This window comes from Lepus europaeus, chromosome 16, assembly GCF_033115175.1.
Source record: "Lepus europaeus isolate LE1 chromosome 16, mLepTim1.pri, whole genome shotgun sequence".
NCBI lineage: Eukaryota > Metazoa > Chordata > Mammalia > Lagomorpha > Leporidae > Lepus > Lepus europaeus.
Window position 1 is genome coordinate 86,638,514 of NC_084842.1, and position 26,743 is coordinate 86,665,256.

General features: G+C 54.7%; 1 protein-coding gene across 1 annotated transcript; it reads right to left on the reverse strand.

Annotated features, from left to right (window-relative positions):
* OTOP1 (otopetrin 1) lies at positions 1 to 26,743 on the reverse strand. Its single transcript, XM_062213187.1, has 6 exons — positions 26,446 to 26,743; positions 15,908 to 16,044; positions 9,997 to 10,055; positions 4,942 to 5,072; positions 2,725 to 3,638; positions 1 to 171 (listed from the first exon to the last, which is right to left on the reverse strand). The coding sequence occupies exons 1-6, from the start codon at positions 26,741 to 26,743 to the stop codon at positions 1 to 3; spliced, it is 1,710 nt and encodes a 569-aa protein (XP_062069171.1).

Below are 26,743 nucleotides of genomic sequence, written 5' to 3' on the forward strand. Positions count from 1 at the left end.
CTATATCTTACAATAGACCTCAAAGAGGGAGGCAGCTGCATGCATGCGGTAGAAGATGGAAAAGGGCATGGCCAGGTTCACCACAATGATCCAGGGCTCGAAGCCAAAGACGGTTTCCTCCAAGCCGTTGTCGTACTCGGGCCGGCAGCCGAAGGCAGGAGGGATCCAGAGCTGCGGGAAAGAAGAAGGCGCTGTCACACCGAGCAGCTTCCCGGCGTCTCCCGGAGGTCCCACACCAATGCCAGGCGCCGCCAGGGTGGACGCAGACTCCCCCACCGACAGAGCTGCACCTGTTGGGGTGGCAGGAGACTGCACAGCACTCCCCCTCTCCACAGAAGCCATGGAACCCAGGAGCCCTCCGTGAGCCTCTCTCTGCCCCGCCACCTCTCCTTGCAGCCAGTCCTGAGTCCATGCGCCCCCACAGCCCTGAGTATACTCAGTCTTCTCATCTGTGAGATGGGAACACTAACACCCGAGATGAAGACCAAACAGCTCAGCTTGCAAAGCCTGGACCAATAGCCTATTATGTTGGTCACTCAGGGAACCTAAGAAACTTTGTGCTCCTTTCTCACGCCCTCCCCTGCCACCGCTTCTTCCGCTGTCCACGCTCTCCTGGGCTCTCTTCCCACTGCACGCGTCCACACCTCCCCGCCATCCTGGGACAACCCCAGTGACGCCAGCACCTGGAGCCACGCCCCCTGCAGTCCCCTCCCTGGGCCATGAGCCACGCCCCGTGACGCACTTCTAACAGCAGAATAAGGCAAAGCCACACCCTCCAGCATGGTGGGCTCTCAGAGTAGCTGGACGAGGCACGTGGTGTCCCGAGGCCCCGCAGCCAGCCTTCCAAGTCACTGGACGTGAAAGCTACCAGGCTGCTACGGCCCAGACTTGGAGATTGCCTTGGGTCATTTCTGAGCCCACCAGACTCGAGGATGGGGTCGAGGAGGGAGAATTCACAGCCCCCTTAGCACATGGGGGTCCAGATCTCAGGGCAAGGGTCCCACCTTCCCTTCCTGCTTCCTCCCTCCCCTCCTCCCTCCCATGCCTGGGGGAGTCGCAGAACTCGGGGAGGGAAAGACAGAGCGTCCTTTGCCAGGGCCAGGACCCTGGGCCTGGCCTCCGCTCCCAACACAGCACCAGACGCCCCTGGAGTCCAGAGTTTCCCACGGGGCTGTTTGTGTGCAAGCCAGTCCAAAACCACAAACCAAGGGCTTCATGTGGCCATCAAAAAAACAAACAAAGAGGCCGGCGCCGCGGCTCACTAGGCTAATCCTCCGCCTTGCGGCGCCAGCACACCGGGTTCTAGTCCCGGTCGGGGCACCAATCCTGTCCCGATTGCCCCTCTTCCAGGCCAGCTCTCTGCTGTGGCCCGGGAGTGCAGTGGAGGATGGCCCAGGTCCTTGGGCCCTGCACCCACAAGGGAGACCAGGAGAAGCACCTGGCTCCTGCCATCGGATCAGCGCGGTGCGCCGGCCACAGCGCGCCTACTGCGGCGGCCATTGGAGGGTGAACCAACGGCAAAAAGGAAGACCTTTCTCTCTGTCTCTCTCTCTCTCACTGTCCACTCTGCCTGTCAAAAAAAAAAAAAAGAAAAAGAAAACACAGGAAAAGTGGCTTTTCAGACGTTGCTGAAGAGGTCTGTTGAAATCACGGGTGTGGACAAAAGGCATGGGCTTGAGGGACTTGTAGAAGACACTCCCAAGCCGGTGCCGTGGCTCACTTGGTTAATCCTCTGCCTGCAGCGCTGGCATCCCATATGGGCACCGGTTCAAGTCCCCGCTGCTCCACTTCTGATCCAGCTCTCTGCTAATGGCCTGGGAAAGCAGGGGAGGATGGCCTAAGTGCTTGGGCCCCTGCACCCACGTGAGAGATCCAGATGGAGGGCCTGGCTCCTGGCTTCAGTCTGGCCCAGCCCTGGCCATTGCTGCTATTTGGGGAATGAACCAGCAGATAGAAGATTTTCTCCCCCCCCCCCCCCCCCGCCCCTCTCTCTCCAGGTTTCCTCTGTAACTGCAGGGGCTCAATGCAGACGAGGGTCTGTCTGGGGCCAGATTCCACCAGTTCTCCTCCCTGCAGAGCGCCCCCTACCGCCCAGGAGACCTACAGCAAGGGTCAGATATGCTGGGCCGACCCAAGGCCCTTCTGACTGCAGATGGCCCTGCCCAGTCATTTGGCCTGGAGAGAGGCCCCCAGCTCGTCCTCCGTGAGTGCTTATGAAGACAGAAGCAGTTATGAAACCCACGCATGGCTGCTTCGTCGTCTGCATTTCCCACGAGTTTTCTGAAGGCCCAGCCCCTTCCTCAGAGGGCTTTGTGACAAGCTGCCCCCACTCCTATCTGCAAAGGACAAGGCACGCAGTGTATTTTTTTAGCAGGCAGAGTGGATAGTGAGGGAGAGAGACAGGGAGAAAGGTCCTCCTTTTGCTGTTGGTTCACCCTCCAATGGCCGCTGCGGCCGGCACAGCTCACTGATCCGAAGCCAGGAGCTTCTCCTGGTCTCCCAGGGGGTGCAGGGCCCAAGCACTTGGGCCATCTTCTACTGCACTCCCGGGCCACAGCAGAGAGCTGGCCTGGAAGAGGGGCAACCGGGATAGAATCCGGCGCCCCAACCGGGACTAGAACCCGGTGTGCCGGCGCCGCAAGGCGGAGGATTAGCCTGTTAAGCCACGGCGCCGGCCAAGGCACGCAGTTTTGAAAGCGCTCAGGAGCAGGAGATGTGGGTTACCGCGATGTTGCACAGGAACAGGAAGGCGGCGATGTTTCTCAGCGCTCTCCTCTTGGAATCGCCCTGCAGGCAGAGGGGGCTTCGGGCCAGGCTCCCCTCTCGCTCTGCTTTGCCACCGGCTTCTCGCAGGCACACGTTGCCATTGGCCGCAGGTGGCCTGTCCCCGCCCTGGGGAGCCTCGTCCCCGGCCACAGCTCCGCTGCTCTGGAGACCGGTCGAAGGGAGAGTGGTGGTGTCGCCACCGCACACGGTGACTACGCGAAGCGTCTGGATGTTCTCGGAGAGCGTCTCGGGCTCCCGGTGGATGGACTCAATGATGAAGAGGTTCTGGATGTACTTCTCGGCGATCACCAGGATGGAGTAGGGCAGGTTGTACCAGGTGTAGGGGGGGCAGGTGTCGGCACAGAGGATGGCCAGGATGGAGCCCCAGGAGATGAGCCAGGAGCCAGAGGCGGTGCCCACCAGGAGGTCCGCGTCCAGTTTGCGGGCCGGGTTTTTGGACTCATCCAGCGATGTCTCATTTGTCCTGTACAGCCAGACGCCCACCAGCCCGGCAGCCCCCATGAACAGGAGCAGGGTGACGGCATAGAGGTAGAACATGATGAGCGCCGACTCGCTCTTGGTTCTGGAGCGCCCGATGCGGACCAGATACACCACCACCACCCCGATGGTGGCAGCCAGCGCTGTGAGGCCCAGGGCGGAGCCCACCACGACCCCGTGAAACCTGAACCGTATCTGCGGGGGCTGGAGGCTGTCCACTCTGCGGCCGACATTCTTCCAGAGGACGTAGAGCACGGTGGAGGCCAGGATCTGGTACTCGATGTTGAAGGGGTACAGATAGTAGATCCCAGAGGAGACGGCCGAGCAGAAGGCCTGGGGGGTGCAGTTGCACTGCGGGGTGTGGTCGTCTAGAACTAGGGGAGAGCAGAGCCCCTCGGGGGGGGGGGGTATTAGTGCATGAAGGGGAGAGGTGGGGGAGCTCAGAGAAGTGTGTCCCGGGGTGCAGGCTGGGGTCTTCCCACCACACTGAGGCTCTGTCGGGGCTCATTCTCATGTATCCTATGATGCATGGCCAGAATGACCCCTCCATGTCCCCAAGCCCATCTAATCCGCACACTATGAGTGGTTAAGGGAAAGCTACTTAGCAACACATCGGTGTTCACACGAGACTGTGCAACACGAGAGAAGAGAGGATGGCTCCGATTCTGTAAAACATCCATGCGTGGGTGACAGGCAGGTAGACAGACAGGGAAGAGTCAGGAAGGGCATCAACCTAAGACGCTAACGATGGTTCTCCCCGGGCGGCAAATCCCAGGTGACTTCGATCGTCTTCTACACCTGTTCCCCTGTTCCTTCTCATTTTCTCTGTGAGATGATTTGTGTGTGAGAGTTTTTAATGATTCTTTTAAAAAAAAAAAATACCCTGTGCGGGAAATGCCTCCTGTAGTTAGCGGGAGAGCATCCTCACGGCACCCAGCTCAGGCCCCCGGCCTCCGCACCTGAGCAAGGGAGGCCCAGAGACGTTGGCTGGCTCCCAGGGTCACACAGCTGGTGGGTGCCGGGGACAAGGCTGACTCCTGAGGCATCCACTTTGCCCTGCCCCGACGTGGCCCTCAGCCCCAGTGTTCTGAGCAACACGGGGTTGATTCTAAATGCTAAAGAACTCAGAAGAAAACACAAAGATGAGCAGTACAGGCTCTCGATCAGGAGCAAGGGGCAAGAAAGCGGGCCAAAATGGTGAGCCAAGTACAGAGAAAGAAAGCCTTCCAGTGGGCCGCAACTCACTCACCGCCGCCTACCATTTGGATTTCTCTGGATTGTTCCAAAGTCACGCTCTTAGCAGATGGCACTGGGGCTGTGGGGGCTTAATTAAAAACACAAACAGAAGCAACCACCAGGCTCCCGTTGTTGAAAACAATGACATTTCTTTTTCTGGCAAACTGGACTCTGAGAACCAGCCCCCAAGTGCAAGCCGGGGTCACACGGGGCCCTGAACCCTGCCATTAAGCTCACACAGCCTGCTCTCGCGGGCAGGAGGCGGGCCAGAGGCGGGCCTGGGCAGGTGTGGCAGCTTTGCAACAACAGAGGCTTGTCTGCTGGGGTGGACTCGGGGGCACCCGCAGGCCTCTGGCTCCTGGCCCCGCGTCTCGGAACATTCTGGTATCGGCAGGGTCCCCAGGGTGTCCCGAGTGGCGGGAAGCGCCTCGCGCCACTCACCCATGGTCACGTTCCCGAAGCCCAGAGTGATGAGCCGCTCCTTGTGCTCGTTCAGCTGGTGCTTGGACTCGGTCAGCACGCTGTTGGCCCAGAGCAGCAGGTTGGTGAACACCGAGTGGATGACCCCAAACCTGGAAGCAAGAGACCCGGCTCCAGGGAGGCCCTGGGAAAGCTCCAAGCCCCAGGCGGTGGGACAGATACGTCTCACACACACACGCACATGCATGCACACACCTCCTTCTCACCACCATCCTGGCTCCACCAGGCAGCTCCGGCGCTGGGTGGGTGTGACCCTAAGAGGCAGCTCCTTGCGACCTCCCCAGACCGCAGAGCCTGGCCCTTCTGCCTTCACCATGCACCTGCTCGAACCCAACCCACGCCCAACAGGACTTTAAAGAAGCTGACCTTGGAAACAGGGCTACAGGGATGAGAACTGGCTGGTCGGCCGGCACCGTGGCTCAATAGGCTAATCCTCTGCCTTGTGGCACTGGCATACCGGGTTCTAGTCCCGATCAGGGCACCGGATTCTGTCCCGGTTGCCCCTCTTCCAGGCCAGCTCTCTGCTGTGTCCCGGGAGTGCAGTGGAGGATGGCCCAAGTCCTTGGGCCCTGCACCCTATGGGAGACCAGTAGAAAGCACCTGGCTCCCAGCTTCGGATCAGCGCGGTGCGCCAGCCACAGTGTGCCAGCCGCTCCGGCCATTGGAGGGTGAACCAACGGGAAGACCTTTCTCTCTGTCTCTCTCTCTCTCTGCCTGTCAAAAAAAAAAAAAAAAAAACTGGCTGGCAGAAAGCAAGCAACCAGCCCCATCCCCACCCCCGTACTTCCTAGGGCGAAGGCAGAGACCAGAGAGGGGAGGGGGAATGAAAGGGCCATGCTGGAAATATCGAGTGGGCACACCCAACTCTCCACTCTCTGCCTTGCCTCCAAAAGACACCAGAGCTAAAACTGGCCAGAGACTCTGTGCAGCTCAGCATGGCCACGCTGTCCAGTCAGGTGCAGCCTATGGAGCATGCCCGAAAAGCCCTGGCTTTCTGAATGAGAGATGAGAATGAGGGAAGTCTGTGAGGACGAGGCTGGCATAGGATCACTGTCTGTTCCAAGTTCTCCACGGCCTCCCTGCACCTGTGGGCCGCGGGCAGCGTCAGGCAGCAGCTGTGAGCCTTGCAGGTGGCAGGTGCAGCGAATATCGGTGATGTGGGAGAAGCACTGCTTAAAGCTGTCTGAGGAGCCGGCCCCTCCGACCCTGGAGTGCGGAAGCCCAGGGGAAGCCCGCTCCCTCTCTGGTTCACCAAGAGGCCGCTTGTCCTCGCGTCCTGCCTACAGGGAAATGGTGCAGCTGTGGCCTTAGCCCTGGCCGCGCCTCTCAGTTCTAACTGCAGCTGGCCCCTGTGGAGCTCCCGTGAGCCACCCTGTGCAAGACCTTTCCTTGTCCGAACCCTGGCTGCTGGAGGCCGCTGTGCGGGCACGACTGGGAAGGACAGAGAATCCCAGGCGGGGCGACTGTGCCCAGCTAGGGCTTTGCCCACCTGCTGCCCCTCGTGCTGCCTGCCCCGTGGCACCAGCAAGGGGGCCGCCCTCTATAGAGCCTCTCACAAAGGCAGACGGTGCTGTTTGCCTCCCACCGGCTGGCTTTTCTCTGACTCATAATGCGCTCGGGTCCCCTTTATCCTCTCCTTTCTCCTGGCCCAAAAGGCATTGTCGCACTCCCGGCCCCGCCCACAGCTGCAAACCGCTCTCCCTGCCCGCTGGCGATCTCCTGTCCCCATGGTCTGGACACGGCCCTGCACGCCACGGGCAGGCTTCCCTCCCAACACCAGGAGCATTCTCATGCCCATAAACCCAGACCACAGGAAGGCACGGCTTCTGAGCTGATCCTGGTCTCGAGGTGTTAGAGCCTCTGTCTCTCTCAACTCAACCTTTGGGGAAAGAAAAGGACTCAAACCACCAAGGGGCAGTACTCAGAAGAAAAATAGTTACGCCTGTGGGTGGCAAGTTTGGAAGCCTTAGGAGAGCCTGGTGGGAGGGCAGGGTAGCGATAGGGAGTGGTGGGGACTGCAGAAAACGGAGGGGCCAGACCCAGCTAGAGAGAGCAACCCCGACTCAGCTCTAGTTCCCTGTGGCCATGCATGTTTGGGGTCGCCTAATATTCCACTTTAGCAATCGAAGTCAAAAATCTATAGATGGTAATTCAAAAATGTTGCACACTTTCCCCCGGAAACAAAGCAGACAGAATGGAGATAAATCGGTATCTAGCTCAAGTCGCTCCCCCTCCCGCCTCGTCTCGCATGTCAGCCAGCAAGGCCAAGGCGTGACCAGGCGCTCAGATAGCAGCTTCTGGAGGTAAACGCCGGGATGCGTGGCCCAGGGCCCCGCAGCCTGATGAAAAGAGAACGCAGCCTGCAGATGGGAGCCACGTGTGTGATTTCACAATCTCTAGTGGCCACATCAAAAATGACAGTAAAAAAGGAAGAGGTGACAACAGTTTTAGTAATATTTTGTGAAGCCCCATATACCTAATGTGTCATCACGTCAACAAAGAATCAACACCAAAAAAATTATTCGTGAAATATTTTCTATTTTGTCTGGGGCACCGACAGCGGCCGTCAGTTGGAAGTGGCCATGTGCTCTGTAGCCACGTGTGCCCGGGGGTGCTGCAGGACTGGGTAGCACAGAGCTAGCAGGCAAAGGCAGCTACCCATCTGCTCAGAAGGAATTAGGCCAAAGGGTCCTGAGGCCGCGGCCGAAGAAGCGACCAAAGCAGACCCCTCCGGCGCTGCAGTGGCCCTCAGTGTCAGGGTCCCACAGAGCTGCACCCAAGCAAGCTCCCTAACCCCGGGGCTCAGCTAAACGGGGCTCACCGTCCTGCTACTGTCCCCAGCCCCAGGGGGCTGTCAAGAGAGGGACCCGCATAAGCGGCCCATGTGACAAGAAGTGCTTTGTAAGTCAGAGACTCGGCACCGGGCAGCCGGGAGTGCTCGGTGATGCACACACCGCTCTGTGCCCGTTTGCTGAGAACAGCAAAGCCTTTGTCCCATCAGAGCCACTCTCGGGAGTTCAGCCCAAGAAAACAACCAGAGACGTTCATCGCGGGACCGTTCAGAACAGCAGCAGAGACGGTCAGGCATGTGAGAGACCCAGGTGCGTCCCCGTGCCCCCAGCTCCCGCCCCAGTGTGGCTGAATCTGGAGATTTAAGGAGGACATGGGGGTCGCGCAGGTCACGTGGGCGGGGCTCAGAGCCCCCAGAACAGGTGTCCTTCCAGGAAAAGGAAGGGACCCAGATCTGTGCGTGCCGGGTGGGGACACAGCCACGCCCAGGCCAGGAGGACAGCCCTCCCCAGCCACCAGTCTGATCTTGGACTGAGAGCCTTAATTTTCCCACTTCTAGTCTCTTCCTCCTCTTATAAAAGCGCAAATCCCCCATGGGGCCCACCCTCCTGACCTGTCTAAACCCAAGCACTTTCCGTAGGCCTTGCCCCCAAACACACCCCACTGCAGCTCGGCTCGGCCTCACCTGGGAGCCTGGGGGGCGGGGCATCAGCACTGGGGCCGTCCCAGTGCAGCCTGGTGATGCGTAACGCCACCCTGGGCTGACCTGCTTCGCCCCTGGGAAAGAACGGTTTTTAAGGGGGGAGCACTGTGGAGTGAGCAAAGAGGAACCTGCAGCCTGGAGCAAAACCCATAGGCCTTGGCCTGGAGCGGCGAGCAGAGCCAGGCTCCCAGGCGAAGGAGGAGCGGGCAACCCGCACGCACACACGCCGCTCACACCCAGCACCCGCGGGGACAGAGCTGGACTGAGAACCCGGGCTCCTCGCTGGCCCGCTGGCAACCTGGGGCAGGCTCTCAACCTGCTGGAGCCTGCGGCCTCGGCCATGTAGTGCAGGTGGAATCACACACACACACACACCCCGCCGCCCCGGCTGGTGTGCGGGGTGGAAGTAGAGTTGCTTGAAGTTACCAGCTTGGGTCCCTGGGGTCAGGGACCTCACATGTCCCCTTCCCTCTCAGCAAGAGGGGAGGCTCTTGTATTAATAAGTCTGGGGTTAAAGAGCACTGCCAAGGGGCCAGCGCTGTGGCGTAGCGGGTAAAGCCACTGCCTGCAGTGCCGGCATCCCATGTGGGCACCTGTTCAAGTCCTGGCTGCTCCACTTCCAATCCAGCTCCCTTTTAATGGCCTGGGATCTTAAAAAAAAAAAAAAGTCATTGCCAAGGCCACCACCTGGGACCTCACAGAGGACAACACAGGTGGCCCAGGGCCAACTCCAGGACGCCAGCCACACAGCCCAGGATACCTTGGCCTCATCCCTGCCTGTCTCCAGCAGTGCGGGAACTCAGCAGGCCCTCGAGAGATGCCCGAGTGCCTACTGATGAGGATGCTGCATCATCAAGTTGATGAGACCCATTTCTAATTAAATAGTCTCTTGGACGAGTTCTAGGAGTGCCACGGATAAACCAATCTTTTAAATATCAGCTGTCACCTTAAATGGTGCCGGAAGTTTCCGGTTGCTCATGGGGAACTGATGTGATGGGGGATTTTTTTCTCACATAGCAAGCAGTGACACCTGACTTGTGTGTCTGTGCACACTGTGCCTTCCCACGCCTTGCATTTGGGCTGCACATCCCATCATCCGCGGATTCTGTCCCACGGTGCTCACCATCGCCCGAGACAGCAGTGGACAGAGATGACAATGGAGCAGGCTGGTACGAAGGACTTACCATGCACTAGGCATAAGCTGCAGGCTCTACAGCAGTTGCTTTGTCCAGTCCTCAGAGGCAGGCTACATCAGTGCCCCCATTTTACAGGTGAGAAAACTGAGGGTTGGGAAGGTGAAGTGCCTAACATGCCAGAGTGAAAGATTCAAGCCTGCCCCATCGTGCTCCCTGGCTTTCTCCAGGAAGGGGCTGAGAGCAGGAGGTCTCCCTGGCCACGAGTGACGTCTTTGAGGATTGAAGGAGGGAGGGGCTCAGGTTTTATAACTCAAGCAGCATGGCAGTGGTGCACTTTGTGTGAAACTCCAAACTCAACACAGAAAGCCACTGTCCCCAATGTTTTACCTTTCCAGTGTTTTGAAAGACTGGATAATATCCTTTGCATGCCCCCAGAGAAAATAGACCTAGACAGAAACAAAGGAAGAAAAGAAACGTGCATCAGTGGGAAGCCCAGCATTGCACCTGCACAACAGAGAAGCTATAAAACTTGAAGGTGAAGGAAAACACTGGGACCTCAGCGACTCCCCACTGAGGAGCAAGTGGTTGGCTGTCCTCGCCCTGGGCGGCACTGCCCTTCCCCACTGGGCCGCAATCCAGAAGCAGATGGTGAGACATGGAGCGAGTTCTCCCTGTTCAGCAGGAAGCAGTGTTGTGATTGATTGAGGAGGTCTGCTGAAGGATGGGGTGCTGTGATCGATTGAGGATGTCTGGTACAGGATGGGCTGTGGGGGTGATAACCTGCCTGGCATGAAACCCTGTAACCTGTTTATATCATGCATATGCATCCAAAGACTATTCATGGATAAATTAAGCCAAATGTTGATTGCTTTAAATGCAGAATAGAATTAATTCTGTCTGATCTTTTCTTTCACTCTATTGTGTCAGAGGGAGCCCCAGAAAAATCATGGAAAATGCACATTATCTTGAGATTCCATTTCTCTGTGAACATTCGAAGACCCTTGGGCGTGTTTCCAGACCCCTGGCCAATGGTCACGAGCAGCCACACAGGGAAGGGGTAGAGGGGACAGATGCTGGTGCCAGGTCCGTGTGCAAACCCTGGCTCCATAAGGTGATGGATAAGTCGGAGCCTGTCCGCTTCTGTTCTGCTGTCTGTGAGCTGGGGGTGGTCCTGGCGCCTCCCCAGGGAAGGCTCTGGGAGCAGTGAAATGAGATGATGCACGAGCAGGACCTGGTGCCTGTAACGTTCTGCACTGTCAGCTCGGCCGTCCACTCTGCCCGAGCACCTCTGTGCGCCAGGCATCACTGGAGATTCAGAAACTTTCCGGATTTTATTTTGGACAAGAACGCATGCTGAGCATCCCGCATTGCCGAATGCTTCTGGATGCTTTACAAGCGTGTCCTATTTAACCTTTATTTTGCACATGAGTTAGAAAAAGCAAACCAGACAAAGCAGGGCACACATATTACCATCTCCATGTTGTTTTGCCTAATATTTATTGTCTTGCCCAGGAAAGACTTTTAGGGCATAACTCTCCCAGAAACCTTCCACAATTAAAGAAAAATGGCCTGGGGAAAGCAGCAAAAGATGACCCAAATGTCTGGACCCCTGCCACCTGCATGGGAGACCTGGATGAAGCTCCTGGCTCCTGGCTCCTGGCTTCAGCTTGGCCCGGCCTTGGCCATTGCAGCCATGTGGGGAGTGAACCAGCAGATGGAAGATCTCTATCTATGTCTCTCCCTCTCTCTGCAACTCTACCTTTTCAAATAAATAAATATTTTAAAAAAGAAAGACAGCATTGACCCTTGCAAACAGTGATGTTCAGCCCAACAGTAGGAGAACAGTCAAGGAAATTAGTATTTCCCCATGAGTTGTAAATTAGGCAGCCATGTAGTGGTGCTTTTTATACAAACTATACAGCAGCACAAAAGGTTTATAATTCTTTAAATAAAAAACTTGGAATACAAAATCCTGCATCTTCTGTGCAAAACATCGACAAGAATAGGGGGAATACAGAAAGGACCAAAGAAATGCCGGTTTCCACTAAAAGGTGCATTTTTCGCCCCTCCCACTTTTTTTCAGCCATGTTATACTGTGCATGTGTGTGTGTGCATGTGTTAGAATTACCATGTGCAATACCACCTCTGGGTATGCACCCAAAACAACCACAAGCAGGTTAGATGCTGGGCGCCCTGCTCACCGCAGCACCGTTCCCCAGAGGCAACAAGTGGCAGAGACCCCCGTGCCCACTAACGGATGAGCGGGTAGACAGAAGTGGCGTGCACCTGCAGGGGAACAGTGCCCAGCCTTGAAAAGGAAGGGAATTCTGACACAGCTACGAAGCTTGGACATCAAACCTTGTGACCCAAGTCAATCGGAGAAGGATGGGTTCTGTATGATTCCACGTGTACGAGATACCTGGGTCAAGTTCATAGTGACAGCAAGCAGCGTGGTGGTTGCCAGAGGGTGGGACAGAGGGAAATGCAGAGCTGTGGTTGAATGGGCACAGAGTTTCGGTTTTGCAAGGTGAAGAATTTGTGGAGATTGGTTGCACAACAAAGCCTGTACACTGTACATGTAAAACGGCTCAGATGACAACTTTACGTTGTGTGTTTATCAACAGGACGGGTGTTTGGCCCCATAGTTAAGAAGCCTGCATTCCATATGGCAGTGCCTGGGTTCGATTCCCCACTCCAGCTCCTGACTCCAGCTTCCAGCTGGTGTAGACCTGGCAAGCACGGGTGAGGGTACACCTGGCTGAGCTCCTGCCACCCACGTGGGACACCTGCATCGAGTTCCTAGCTCTCAACTCCAGCTCCAGCCCAGCCCTGGCCATTGTAGGCATTGGGAAAGTAAGCCAGGTGGCTCACTCTTGTTCTCACTCTCATAAATAACTAGAATGTTTAAATACTCCATTTTTAAAAAATATTTTTTCCATTCTGCACCTCACAGATGAGACGCGAGAGACCCAGAAATGTGAAGTAATTTGCCTGAAATCGCAGTGTCAGGCCAAGCTAGGGGCTGACCAAACGGGGGCTCCAGTGTGTGCCAGTGCCCCAGGCCCAGCTCAGCTCTGCAACCACACATCTACCCCAACCCCATCCCAGGGCAAGATGCCACCACCAAGGACATCCTCTTCTGATGTCCCAAAGACACCCCACCACCCCATGCTCTCCACCCCATGCCCGCCACCAGCTCTGAGATGCTCCCCCGTAGACCCAAGCTGGCCACATACCCCCTGTGCTGCCCCTTTTCGCTCAGGGACTCTCTGGCTCCCGGCAGGTGGACAGCCACTGGGCAGCTCCGCCCTGGATCCCCAGTACCAACAGCAGCGTCTGCCCCAGCCTTAGGCGTAGAGTGAATGAATAAAGCTCATCTCCCATGGTCGCTGGTGTCACTGTAAGGACGTCACCGAGGGATACGGCTCCCCAGAACCGAGCAGGCACTTGACCCTCCCTGTGTTGGTTTGCTGGCACTGGGTGGTTTGGATAACAGAAATCTATCATCTCACAGTCCTGGAGGCTGGGAGCCCAAGTTCAAGGTGTCGGTGCCTTCTGAAGGCTTTCTTGGCTTATAAATGGATGTCATCCCTCTCTATGTCTCCGTCCTGGCATCCTCATCTCACATGACCTCACACGTGCTGAGCCAGTGAGGGCTTGGGTTTCAGCTGTGAACTTGGGGGGCTCAATGCGTCGCAGCTTTGGGTGCAAGACAGCCCCTCTAGGAGGCCCCTCTCGAGCCCCCTCCCCCCCCAAGCTGCAGTGCATTTGAGCTCCCTGGGCCCCTCGCAGCAGAGAGCTTCACCGCTGGAGAAGGCATTTGACCCCAAGGAACAGCAGTCTAGGGCTCACCGGAACCATCTGATGAGTCAGCTGGGTGTGCACCTGCAGACCCCTTGGAACTGTTGAAGACGGGGTTGTTAGAATGGCATCGCTGGACCCAGAAAGAGCAAGTTCCCGCTCTCCCAGCACTATTTTCCTGGGGAGGAATAACCAGGGGCTCTGGGCGGTGACTTTGAGAAGCTCAGACGTGTCCTCTGAGCTCCAGCTTCTGCCCTCGGGCGGATCCTGCCCTTGGCAATAACCATGGACAAACCCGAAGACGCTATGCAAAGAGAAATCGCCCAGAAACAAGAAGACGGCCATCATGCACGAACCCACTCATGCGTGTAAGCTGACAAACAAAAATAAAAATGAAGACACAGGTACAGAGGGCAGAGGGGTGGCTCCCGGGGAAGGGATGGGAAGTGTGATGGGGGCAGAGTCGCAGGCACACGGTGCAGATTAGAAGGCCTAGTGAGATCCGACACACAGCACAAGCACGGTGGGTGGTCGGCCTGCCTCGGAGACTAGATCGTAAGTGCTCTTACCACCAAAAAAGGAAAGAAAGGTACCTGCGTGAGACGACAGACCTTTAATGTGTTTGACTGCAGTAATCACTTCCTTATGTGTCTCTATACCCAAGTATCCTGTTTTACACTTCAAATGTATGCAATAAGAAAGAAGAGATGGCAGGACCAGTGTATGGCACAGTGGGTTAAGCTGCCCCCACACAATGCCAGCATCCCATAAGGACACAAGTTTGAGCCCTGGCTCCTCCACTTAGGATCCAGCTGCCTGCTAACACACCTGGGAAAGCAGCAGACAATGGCCCGAGCACTTGGGCCTCTGCCACCCACAGAGGAGACCTCGATGAAGTTTCTGGCTCCTGGCGAAAGCCTGGTCCAGCCCTGCCTGCTGCAGCCATTTAGGGACTGAACCAGAGGATGGAAGATCTGTGTGCATGTGTGTGTGTGTGTCCTCCCTCTCTCTCTGCAACTCTGCCTTTCAGACAAATAAATCTTAAAAAAAAAAAAAAGGTAAATAATGGTGACAATTCCACACCTGTTCTCACGGAGTTGCTAAAGGGGCTACACAAAGAGACCAATGAAAAGTACTCTGCATGCTGGAAAGTTGGCCATGACTTTGTTACTTGTGTTATTAGAATGACAGTGGCCTTAACTCTCATAGCCATGACCAGGGATGGAGCCAAGGATGAACCCACACTGAAAACCCACCCAAGATTATTTTCATGAGATCTTTCGGACTCTAAGCTACACACTTAAACTACATCTGTCAAAATCCACTCTTCTGAGCCACACCAAGCCCACCAATGTGAAGAAAAAAAACCTCATATTTCTAAAAGATTTTAATTCATATGGAGCTAATGAAAAAGTGTCTTAGGGAACTGAGGGGTGGTTTTCCTGGCACAAGGCTTCTTTTTTTTGACAGATAGAGTTACAGACAGTGAGAGAGAGACAGAGAGAAAGGTCTTCCTTCCGTTGGTTCACTCCCCAAGTGGCTGTAATGGCCAGAGCTATGCTGATCCGGAGCCAGGAGCTTCCTTCTGGTCTTCCATGTGGGTGTAGGGGCCCAAGCACTTGGGCCATCCTCCACTGCCTTCCCAGGCCACAGCAGAGAGCTGGACTGGAAGAGGAGCAGCCAGGACTAGAACCGGAGCCCATGTGGGATGCTGGCACCACAGGTGGAGGATTAACCAAGTGAGCCATGGCACCGGCCCCCTGGCACAAGGCTCCTTTTGGGGGTGATAAAAATGTTCTAAAAAGGATCGCAGTGAAGGTCACACAACTTTAAAAAGTACAACAAACCACTGAATTGTACGATAATATGGGCAACTTGTATTCTATGTGAATCTCCATAAAACTGTTATGCCTATTCGCAGAAAACAAGATCCCCACCCCCCAAACCTTTTCTGGTGGGCTCTGGCTTGGCAGGATTGCCCCATAGGATTCTCACAAACATGTCCAAGCCCCTCCCTACAGTGGAAGCAGCCAAAGCGCTGAGTCTCAGAGATGGGTTCAAGTGCACCTTGGACTCCCTGAGCAAGTCTACAGCAGCTCACACTGCCTGCACCTGCCAAATGTCTTATTCATTCACGTTCATTTTATTTGAAAGGCAGAGAAATGGAGAGACAGAGAGATCTTCCACCCACTGGTTCACTCCACAAATGCCTGCGATGACCGGGACTGAACTAGACTGAAGCCAGGAGCCTGGCACTCAATCCAGGTCTCCCACATGGGTGTCAGGGACCCAAGTCCTTGAGCCATCACCTGCTGGCCCCATGGTGAGATTAGCAGCAAACCGCATCAGAAGTGGAGTAGCTGGGACTCAAATCAGTCTGGTATGGGACACAGGCATCCAAAGCAGCAGCTCTGCTAGACTTCTTGGTGATGTGGGTTTTAGGAATCCTGGGATACACTTCCCAGGGGCACAGCACAACCAGACCCCAGGGACTTACCTGCAGGAGGGTGTGCACTGTGTGCGTGGCAGGGAAAACTCCTTCGGTGGCTGACAAGCATTCAGAAAATCCAACGAAGTACCCAATTTTAAGGCATCCCAGGATGACTGTAATGACTGCAAACAAGGTGATACTGCCTAAATTTGGGGGAGGGATACACACATGCGCATTAATATGCACTCGAGTCTTTTCCAAGTAAATTACAGTAAACACTCACATCCTGGCCAACAGGTTGTTGACAAGGACACCAAGACCAATCAATGAGAAAAAAACAGTTTTCTTAATGAATGGTGCTGAGAAAACTGGATATCTACATGCAAAATGTTAAAGTTGAGCCCTTTCCTGAGACCATATGTGATATTATCTCAAAATGAGCCAAAGACCTAAATATCAAGCAAAAAGTAGAAAACTCAGAAGAAAATCTCCGTGGCGTTGGACTTGGCAATGATGATTCAGCTATGACAAAAGCACAAACACAAAAGTAAAAATAGGTAAACTACACTAAAATGAGAAACTGCATCACAGGACGCTATCAACATAGTTAAAAGGCAACCACAGAATGGCAGAAAATATTTACAAATTCTGTATCTGCGAAGTCGCTCATAGCCACAATATGAAAGCACTTTCATGAGTCGACAACAAAAACAAAGAAAACCAACCTCGTTTAAAGAATGGGCAAAGGACGTGGATAGACATTTCTTCAAAGAAGATATAAAGATGCCCAACATCACCAATTATTAGGGGAAGGAAAGTCAAAGCTGTGAGGTGCCACCTCACTCCCACTAGGATGGCTACTACGGAAACAGCAACAAAAAGAAACAAAATGACAAGTGCTGGCCAGGGTGCAGAAAATCTGAACCCCTGTGCAACTAGTGCTGGGAACGCAAAATGCTGCACCTGTTGTGGACGGCCGTAGGGAGGAGCCTCTAAACCAAGGAAAACCGCAATTACCTCGTGAGCCACGGATTCTGGGTACACACCCGAAAGAGCTGAAAGCAGGTGCACTAAAGGCTCTTTACACAGCCGTGTCCATACCAAAACGGCACTCACAGCAGCCCGAAGGCGGAAGCAGCCCAGTGCCTGCTGAGTGGATAAACAAAATGTGGAATACACGTACAATGGAACAGGCTTGGAAAAGAAAGGAAACGCTGACGTGTGCAACAGCATCAGTGACGTTACACTAAGTGAAGTAAGGCAGAGGCAAACAGCCCGACACTACAGGAAGCCCCAGAGTGGCCTCGTTCGGAGACAGAGTAGGATGGTGGCTGCCTGGGGTGGGGGTGGGGAGGCGACTGAGGAGTTACGGATGGAACGGGGACAAGTTTGCATCTCGCAAAAGGAATTGCGAGAGACCACAAACGTCAAGTACCCAACACTACTTGAAAACCGTTATGGTAAATTTTACATTTCACATACCTATTGCAGCAAGTAAAAAATAAGTATTTTGATACAAGTAATGGCACCATTGATAAGCTGAATCCAGAAAGCAGGTATTGTGTCCCGTCCATCACTGTACCCAGCCCAGGCATAGGTGAGGGTGTGACAAATGCCCTCTGCACCTGTCCCTTGCTCTCTGTGTGGGATTGGTTCCAGGGCCTCTCGTGGGTGCCCAGAGCCACAGGTGTTCATGTCCCTTATATGAAGTGGGACCTGTGCACATCCTGCCCCGTACTACGGATCATGACTTGTTTGCAGATGTAAGGCAGCGTAAAAGCTGCTGTACTGTGTTATTTAGAGAATACCGACAAGGAAGGAGTCTGCCGTGCTGAGTACAGACCAGTGGCTTTCTTCCAGGCTTTTCCATCAGCACTTGCTCGAACCCTGAGGGTGGAGAGGGCTGACAACATTCACCAAATGGGACTGTGGTTGACAGAAAGCCCTTAGGGCCTTTTGCAAAAATGCATCCATCCAAGTGGCACTGTTCTACTCAAACCGTCTGTTCTCTGATCCTAAAACCCAGCTCTGCAAAGAACAAAGGTGCAGGCACAGGTGCACTGGCACTGTCTGTCCTGTGCGGACAACCTCTGTAAGCTAAACCTCGCCTCAAATGGAGCATTCCTCTCTGAAGAATCTAACAGGTGCAGCGTCTCCGGGAGTGATCCGGAAAGGTCCTAGCTAGGCAAGGTCTTTGTTGCAATCAGCACAGCTTTGGCCAAAAGAAACGTACACAAATATATGCATATGAGGAAAACATTGGGAAGGGATGGAAAGTCACTGTGACCAATGAATACACCGGTGAGGGAAGCGCGTGATCGCGGGGAATTAGTCAGGGTCCAAGTTCCTGAGCCAACACTAGTTGCCCTCATGTGTTCCCCACCATGTCCAGGAGGACCCTGGACCATGAGTGCCATGCATGAAGACCTGAGCTCAGAGCAGAGCAGCCAGCGACACTGTGACAGCCCTGCCAGAGGCCTGCAGGGACGGCAGATACAGCCGCCCAGCCCCACCCTGCATGCATGCCTTGTAGAAACGGCTCCGAGGGACACTGGGGGAAAGAAAGCCAGGGAAGGCAGCCACTGTGTGGTGCTGGAAATCCAGCCCAGTGCGTGGAAAGGGCTCATTCTGATTGCACAAGGCGACAGCAGGATGAGCAGAGGCAGCCTCGCTGGGCACGAGAACCCAGGCCTGAGGCCACAGGACCTGGGCGCCAGTCCTGGCCGTGTGGCCGTGCAAAGTGTGAATTCTGCCAGGTCACGTCCCTGCTCTGGGCTTCAGTCTCCCTGGGCATTAAATGAGGATGGTCCACAGAGGCCATTCTCATGTCTGAACTTGCACCAGAACTCCGGGCAGGACTCGCGAAAACCCAGATTGCTGGCTCCACCCCCAGCGTGGCTGATACAGGAGGTCAGGCTGTGCGTCTCTAACAAGTTCTCGGAGTTAAGGCACTACTGGGAGTGGTCTGGGAGCCTGGAACCACTGGTCCGGAACCTCTCTGTGGGTGACATTTCAGGGGCTCTGCCATAAACAGCTTCTCCCGCTCCAGCAGTCCATCACCTGTCAATGTTTGCCTCAGCTATTCTGAGCAATCCTACTGCTGTGGATTGGGGGTGATCTGTGCGTGTCCCCCAAACGTTCACGTGCGAAGCTTGGTCCCCAGTGCAGGGATGTTGAGGTGGTGGAAGTTTTAGGGGGTGGGGCCTAACAAAAGGGATTAATGTAGTTCTCGCAGATCCCAGTTAGTTCTCCTAAGAGTGGGTTGTTTGGGGGCTGGCGCTGGGGCGTAGCAGGTTAAGCCACCACCTGGGGCACCAACATCCCATGTGGGCACGGGTTCTAGTACAGCTGCTCCACTTCTGATCCAGCCCCCTGCTAGTGCACCTGGGAAAGCAGCAGCAGAGAGCCCAAGTAGTTGGGCCCCTTCAAGCACAGGGGAGATCCAGATGGAAGTCCTGGCTCCTGGCTGCAGCCTGGCCCAGTGCTGGCCACTGTGGCCATTTGGGGAGTGAACCAGTGGACGGAGGATAAATCTGTGTCTGTCTCTCCTTCTTTTTTTTTTTTTTTTTTTTTTTTTTTTTTTTGACTGGCAGAGTGGACAGTGAGAGAGAGAGACAGAGAGAAAGGTCTTCCTTTTGCCGTTGGTTCACCCTCCAATAGCCGCTGCGGCTGGTGCGCTGCAGCCGGCGCACCGCGCCGATCCAATGGCAGGAGCCAGGTGCTATCCTGGTCTCCCATGGGGTGCAGGACCCAAGTACTTGGGCCATCCTCCACTGCACTCCCTGGCCACAGCAGAGAGCTGGCCTGGAAGAGGGGCAACCGGGATAGAATCCGGCGCCCCGACCGGGACTAGAACCCGGTGTGCCGGCGCCGCTAGGCGGAGGATTAGCCTATTGAGCCGCGGCGCCGGCCATGTCTCTCCTTCTATCTTGGTAACTCTGCCTTTGGAATAAATAAATGTTAAAAAAAAAAAAAAAAAAAGTGGGTTGTTAGCTGGTTCTCGTTCGGCTTCGCTGCTACATTGTGACATATCCCCGATCCCGGTGTGTGCACAAAACATAAAGGGGTGAGCTGGCCCCAGACTTCCCGTGTGCATCCCGGGACACCGGAAGACAGTGACAGAGTCAGTGAGGACGCACGGTAAGGAAAGGCTGCAGCTCCAGCTCTGTTCCCAGCTCGGAAGCTGCCTGCACGCAGGGTGAGAAACAGAGTAAAGGTGCGTGGAGACGCTCGCAGTGTAATTCTATCAGCCGCTGTTTGTCGAACCCCTGCTTCCGGCCAGGCACTGCCCAGTGGCTACAATGCAGTGGCTGCCTTTGGGAGCTCAACGTGCTAGTGAGGGTGACAGGAAACAAACAACAAACACACAGAGCCACAGAGCGTGAGGGCATGCCAAGCGCAGGGAGGAGAGCGGAGCAGGGAGAGGGCGGAAGCTGAAGGTGGGCGTGCACGCTTCCTGGTGAGAGCCCAGCAGAGAACTCAGAACAGGATATCACCCAGGCCATGCTCTGCGGGGGCTTCAACCTCACAACCAGTGAACTGGAGGAGGCTCTGTCCTCCTGCGTTTTTCTACTGCTACATCAAAAATACCTGAGGCCCGGGTTTTATAAAGAAATAAGTTTGCTTAGCAGGGACAGCACTGTGGTGTAGCAGGTAAAGCCGCCACCAGCAGTGCCAGCATCCCATATGGGTGCCAGTTCGAGACCCGGCTGCTCCACTTCTGATCCAGCTCTCTGCTATGGCCTGGGAAGGCAGTAGAAGATGGCCCAAGTCCTTGGGCCCCTGCACCCACGTGGGAGACCTGGAAGAAGCTCCTGACTCCTGGCGTCAGATTGGCATAGCTCTGGCTGTTGCAGCCATCTGGGGAGTGAACCAGCAGATGGAAGACCTCTCTCTCTCTGTCTCTCCCTCTCTGTCTATAACTCTCTCTCTCTCAAATAAACAAATCTTTTTTAAAAAGTTGGCTAGCAGGGCTGGTGCTGTGGTGCAGTGGGTTAAAGCCCCAGCCTGCAGCACCAGCATCCCATATGGGCGCCGGTTTGAGTCCCGGCTGCTCTTCATCCAATCTAGCTCTCTGCTGTGGCCTGGGAAAGCAGTAAAAGATGACCCAAGTGCAACTGTGTGGGAGATCCAGAAGAAGCTCCTGGCTCCTGGCTTTGGGTCAGCTCAGCTCTGGCCATTGTGGTCATTTGGAGAGTGAACCAATGGAATGGAAGACCTTTCTGTCTCCGGCTCTACTTCTCTCTGTAACTCTGTCCTTCAAATACAATAAATCTTTTTTTAAAAAGTTGGCTAGCATGCTTACTGCTAAAAATAAAAAAGACACAAAATCAATAAACTTGATTTTCGATATACATATATATGTATATATATGTATATATTCTATATACATATATACACATAAGAGTAGTGTGTGTGTGTGTGTGTGTACAACCTCGCATGCTTCAGGAAGAGAGTATACAATTCTGGATGCCATGGAACATTGACAAAAATCAGTCCCATGCTACAAGACAGTCAGATGTACAAAGATGGACCAATGATGAAGAGGGACCAGCAGCCTAGCTTCAAATCCTGATTCACTGATGACCTTGGGCAGTTACTGAACTTACCTGTGCCTGAGTTCCCATGTCTGTAAAATGCAGGTGAGAAAAATCCCCTAGGGGTACTGAGAAAATTAAAGAAGCTGTTATGTAGAAGTCACCCGGAACAATACACCACAGCTAGAGAGTTCCATCAATGGGATGCTGTTGTCACCACAAACTCGCCAGTCAACCAGAAAGAAAAACGTAATGAACCAGAACCAATCAGAAAGTTTATCAGCCACATGACTTGAGGATCCAGCAGTCCTTTGCCTCAAGCAAGGTTTTGATTTCCACGATTTCGGTTAACCCTGGTCTGCAAATATGAATGGGAAATTCCAGAAACAAATGATTGCTACATTTTAAATTGCACGTACTGTGAAAAAATCTTGCACCACCTCACTCCCTCCTGCCCAAACTGTGAACCATCCTAGTCCTTGTCCACCACCTACCTGCCTGTTAGCCTCTTAGTAGCCATCTTAGTTATCAGTGCAGTGTAGCTGTGTCACAGTGCCCGTGTTCCAGCAACCTCATGTCGTAGCCTAACACCATGTCAGAGAGCCTGTACCATTCACCTCACACCACCACGAGAGGAAAAAAGGGGAGCAAGGTGTCTGCAGGGACGTGGAGAGAGATTACACCTGCATAACTTTCGTTATAATTTTTGTTATAATTGTTCTATTTTAGAATTGCTAATGTTATATATTGTTATAATGTTATATATATAATGTTTATATATATTTATATTTTAGTATATTTATATATTATTTTATTTTTATATTATTTATATTATATTTTATTTATATTTATATTATATATTTATATTAATTATATTTATATATTATATATGTTATATATAGTTATAATGTTATATATAATATATATTATATTAATATTTATATTTATATTATTTATATTTATATTATTTATATTTATTATATTTATATATTATATATAATGTTATATATATTGTTATAATGTTATGTATATAATGTTTTTTAGGCACTGTATGTATGCAAAACATATCATGTATATACTTAAGTGTACATATATATACTTAAGTGTACATATTATTAGTGTATTATATGTACCGAATATCTACTGAAATATATATATATATGTTCAGTACTATTTGGGGATTCCACTGCAGGTCTTGGAACACATCCCCCATGGATAAGGGAGACTGCGCAGGGAGCCTGCATAAGGGAGACTGCGCAGGGAGCCTGCATAAGGGAGACTGCCCAGGGAGCCTGCCTCGTGTTGGCACGAGGAAGACCCTTCCTCTGTGCTCAGCTCCCAAGTCCCTCCTCAGCACCCATAGGTGGGAGGACCCACAAAGGCAGCCCACACCCCCATCCCATGCAAGGATGCTCCCCACTGAAGCATGACCACAGCCATCCGGCCTCCCCCTGGACACAGCCGAGGCTGAGAGGGTCCCTGTGTCTCAGGGTGTGTCCTTCCGTGGCCATGGCACTTCCATTCAAATGTCTTCCTTAACTGAGCTGCAGGTGGCATCCCAGAACCACCCTCCTCTCCCTGGGGCTTCTGCCATCACCCACTCATTCATTCGCCCATGCGTTCATTGATCTGGTATTGAGCAGACACCGCCTGGCACTCACTGCGCGCCGGGCATCTCGCCAGGAGCTCAGGCACAATGGTGAGCACTTGAGACAAGGTGTCTGCCTTCCGGAGCGTGCGCTCTGGCTAGCCCAGCAAGCAGTGACTGGATAACACAATCTCCCGCGGGGAAGAAACGGACAGGTGTCACGACGACACACAAGCCGGGGGCTGCACCTGGACGGCAGGGGTCCGGAAAGGCTCCCGGGGAGGTGACTCTTGGCAGCTGAGAGGGTAACTCAGAACTGACAGGTGCAACACTGCACCACTTTCTACCCTGTGGCCTCTGCACCCTTCTCTCTTGCAGACTGAACGTCCCACGTGACTGCTGTCCTGCAGTGGCTCACACAGCGCTGGGGGGACAAGACCCTCCTCATACGGTCAGACTTCCTCTCCAGGGGTGCTGAATCGGCATCTGCTCACGATGTCCCATCCCAGTGGGCTGCAGAGAGGACAGCCGCTGTCTCCCGTCAGTGCTGAAATCCTGACACTGTGTTCTCTGTTAAACCAGAAATCCTAGCCAGAACCACTGACTCTAAGAAAATGCATGCATCTAGACACAACCTCCTCGTGGCAGCCCCAGAGGGGCCGTGGGGAGCCCTGCCCCTTCCCTGAGGGAATTGCCCCCTGCAGGTGGGGTTGCCACTGAACTTTTCCGGATGTCACTGCCCCACTTGATCCTCTATGCCCTGCGTATTGTTTGCATTGTTTCTAAAATGCAGGGCAGGAGCTGGCACTGTGGTGCAGTGGGTTAAGCTACCGCCTGCAGTGCCGACAACCCACAAATGCCGGTTAGAATCCCAGCTGCTCCACTTCTGATCCAGCTCCCTGCTATGCGCCTGGGAAGGCAGTGGAAAATGGTCCAAGTGCTTGGATTCCTGCCACCCACATGGGAGACCAGAGGAGGCTCCGGGCTCCAGGCTTTGGATCATCCCAGCTCTGATTGTTGTGGCCATTTAGGGAGTGAACAAGCAGGTGGAAGATCCTCTTTCTCTCTCTCTCTCTCTCCTTTTTCCTCTGTAACTCTGCCTTTCAAATAAACAAACTTTTCAAACCAAAGCACCATACTCCCAGAAGCTGTCTCTATGCCCGAGACAGGACAGGAAGAAAGGGAAGGTTCCTGGGTGTACCACGCTGTCTCTTAAAGAGAACAGAAACAGAAAAGAAACAGGACCTGGCGCTTCACGGCAGGGCAAGCCGCTGGCTGGGTTTTCATGCTCACTGCACACACGGGGCAGGGAGGCTGCTGCCATTTCTTGTAGAAGAAACCAACGCCTTTGCTTGGGAAACAGGTGCTGGATCAGTGAACCCTCAATGCTGCCGGTGCTTTAAGGACGCTAGCCTTCGTTCCAAAGAAAGCGTTCACTTTCTCACACGCCCGGGGGCGGTAAGCGCACTGCCCACAGGGAGACCCCAAGGCTTTCCCTGGAAAACCTAGGTGCCCAGACTTCCACCAAGGGACGCCTTCTCAGAACATTCCACTTCTCAGCTCTGTCCCCAGCACCAGGGCAGAGCTGACTTCGGACCCAGGCCTCTCTTTCCAGCCAAGGTTCTGGAAGAGAACACATCCCTGCCAGGGCCGAAGCCACCGCCCTGGGCACCAAGGGCTCCCCACGCTCCTGACTGCTTCTCGCTTCCGTCACGACAGGCCAGGCTTGGCAGCTGCTTCCTCTCACCTCCCAGCTCCTCCTCAAGAGGTCACTGGGACTCCTGATGAGAAGACGGGACTCAGCTGAGGCTTCCAGGCCAGCCCGGTCCCCATGGTCCCCAGCCTTGTCTAAATGGCTGTTCATATGGGACAGCCTGCCAAGGGTCTCAATGCCACCACGTACCGATCACCTACTGTGCACTTGCGCTATTCTGCCTCATTTATTCGGTCCCTACTTGAGGTCTAAGACATCTCAGATGGGACGCGTGCATGAGAGGAGGCTGTTTCTGTGTCCCCACTGCAGCTCCTCCCTCTGGCTTCCCAGCTTGGGCAGTGGCACAACCACTCATCCACAGATGCAGGCGCCAGTGCTCAGAGCCATCCCGGAAGGAGGGAAGTCAGAGAGGAGGAAGAGAGAGGAAGAATGGGGGACAGAGGAAGGCACAGAAAGAGAGAAGAGGGAGGGAGGGAGAGAGAAAGGAGGAAGTGGGGAGGGGAGGGAGCAGGAGGGTGAGTGAGGAGGGAGGAGGACAGGAAGGTGGAGGGAGGGAGGAGGAAGCGAGGCAGGGGTGAAGGCAAGGCGCTTCCACTCCAGGGAAGCAGAGGGGAAAGGGTGTGTGCGTCATGTGGGGGCTGTGTTGGTTTCCCATGGCGCAGGAATCGCTGTCATCCACAACCACAAAACCACGAACCTCCCCCAAAACAACCATTTTCAGAGCAGGAATTCAGGCCACCTGGAATGGAGTCCAATTTCCCCAACAGAAGATGAACCAGGACACAGTCCTCGCAGTCACAGTACGAGGCAGAAATAAGCACGAACCGCGAGAGCTTCCACGAGCCTGAGTACTTCCTGCCAGAGGCACCTGGGCCAGACCGGGGAAGGGACCGTGGGTGCGCCCACAGCCATCGCAGCCTACCCAGCGTGGGATCCCCGGCTACTACGAACTAGGGCTCGTCGGGTGCAGGGAGGTGACAAGTCACTCAGGTGCAAGGAGGGTGGAGCCCCACTCTTAGGGAGGTTCACCTGCAGGTCAGGGTGCCCAGACAACCTGGTGTGAAATGCCTGTGGCCCCTCAGTCCCCTGGCTTTCTCTCCTCGCTCTGGCCTCCTCCCTCTGACCTGCATGGCTCTGTCTCCCCTTGGAGAGCAGCAGCTCCTCCCCTGCAGGAGGGCACAGCTCCCTTCCCTAGGTAGCAAATGTCTCTGTGCCCCAGGGCCCCGAATCACATCCACCCATTCATTGTTTCCCCATACCCGAGCCTCAGGTGGCTATGGGTGCTCTCCGGGCTGACACTGAGGCTGGAGCTGCCAGGAACAGCATGGCCTGGGCATCCAGGACTGAGCGCAAGTGGAGGGGTGTGATCAGACCCACGGGGGGGGGGGGGCGAGCAAAGCCTCCCTGGGGAGGCCCGTGCCCTCGCTTGGAAAGCAGACGGCTCTGGGAAGGAGCACAAGGCATTCCGGGAGTAGGGAACCGAATAGGCAAAGGCGTGGAAACAGTTTTTGTGAATGACGGGGGTGTGAGCAGGAGAAAGCTAACTGTAGGGGAAGGGAGAACGCAAGAGGCCCCTGGGGCCAGACCTGAGCAGCCTCGACCAGGATAAAGGAAGGGGTCAGTAGGGCCATTGCGGGGCATTAGGCAGAGCAGGGCGTGGACAGAGCAGGAGCCAGGCAGGAGCCCGGCTGAGAAGCACAAGGAGGGGGAGGCCAGGAAGGGGGAGGCCGCCGGGGCAAGGCCCGCCGCGGGGCGCCCCACTCACCGCGGAGCCAGCGGGCGCCGGCGTGCGTGTCCTTGGGGCGGATGAGGCGGCGCTGCGCGGCGCTGCGGCCCACATACCACAGCATCCAGAGCAGCTGCAGCAGCATGAGCGCCGTCAGGAAGCCCAGCAGGTCGCCCTTGCCCACGCGCGACGCGTGCACGGCCCAGGCCAGCAGCAGCAGCAGCCCCGCCACGAACACGATGAGCCCGTACTGGCTGCTCAGCGCCTCGGCCAACTTCTGCGGGACGCTGGCACGCACCGCCGCGCGCTCCGGGGCCCGAGGCTGGCCGGCCAGCAT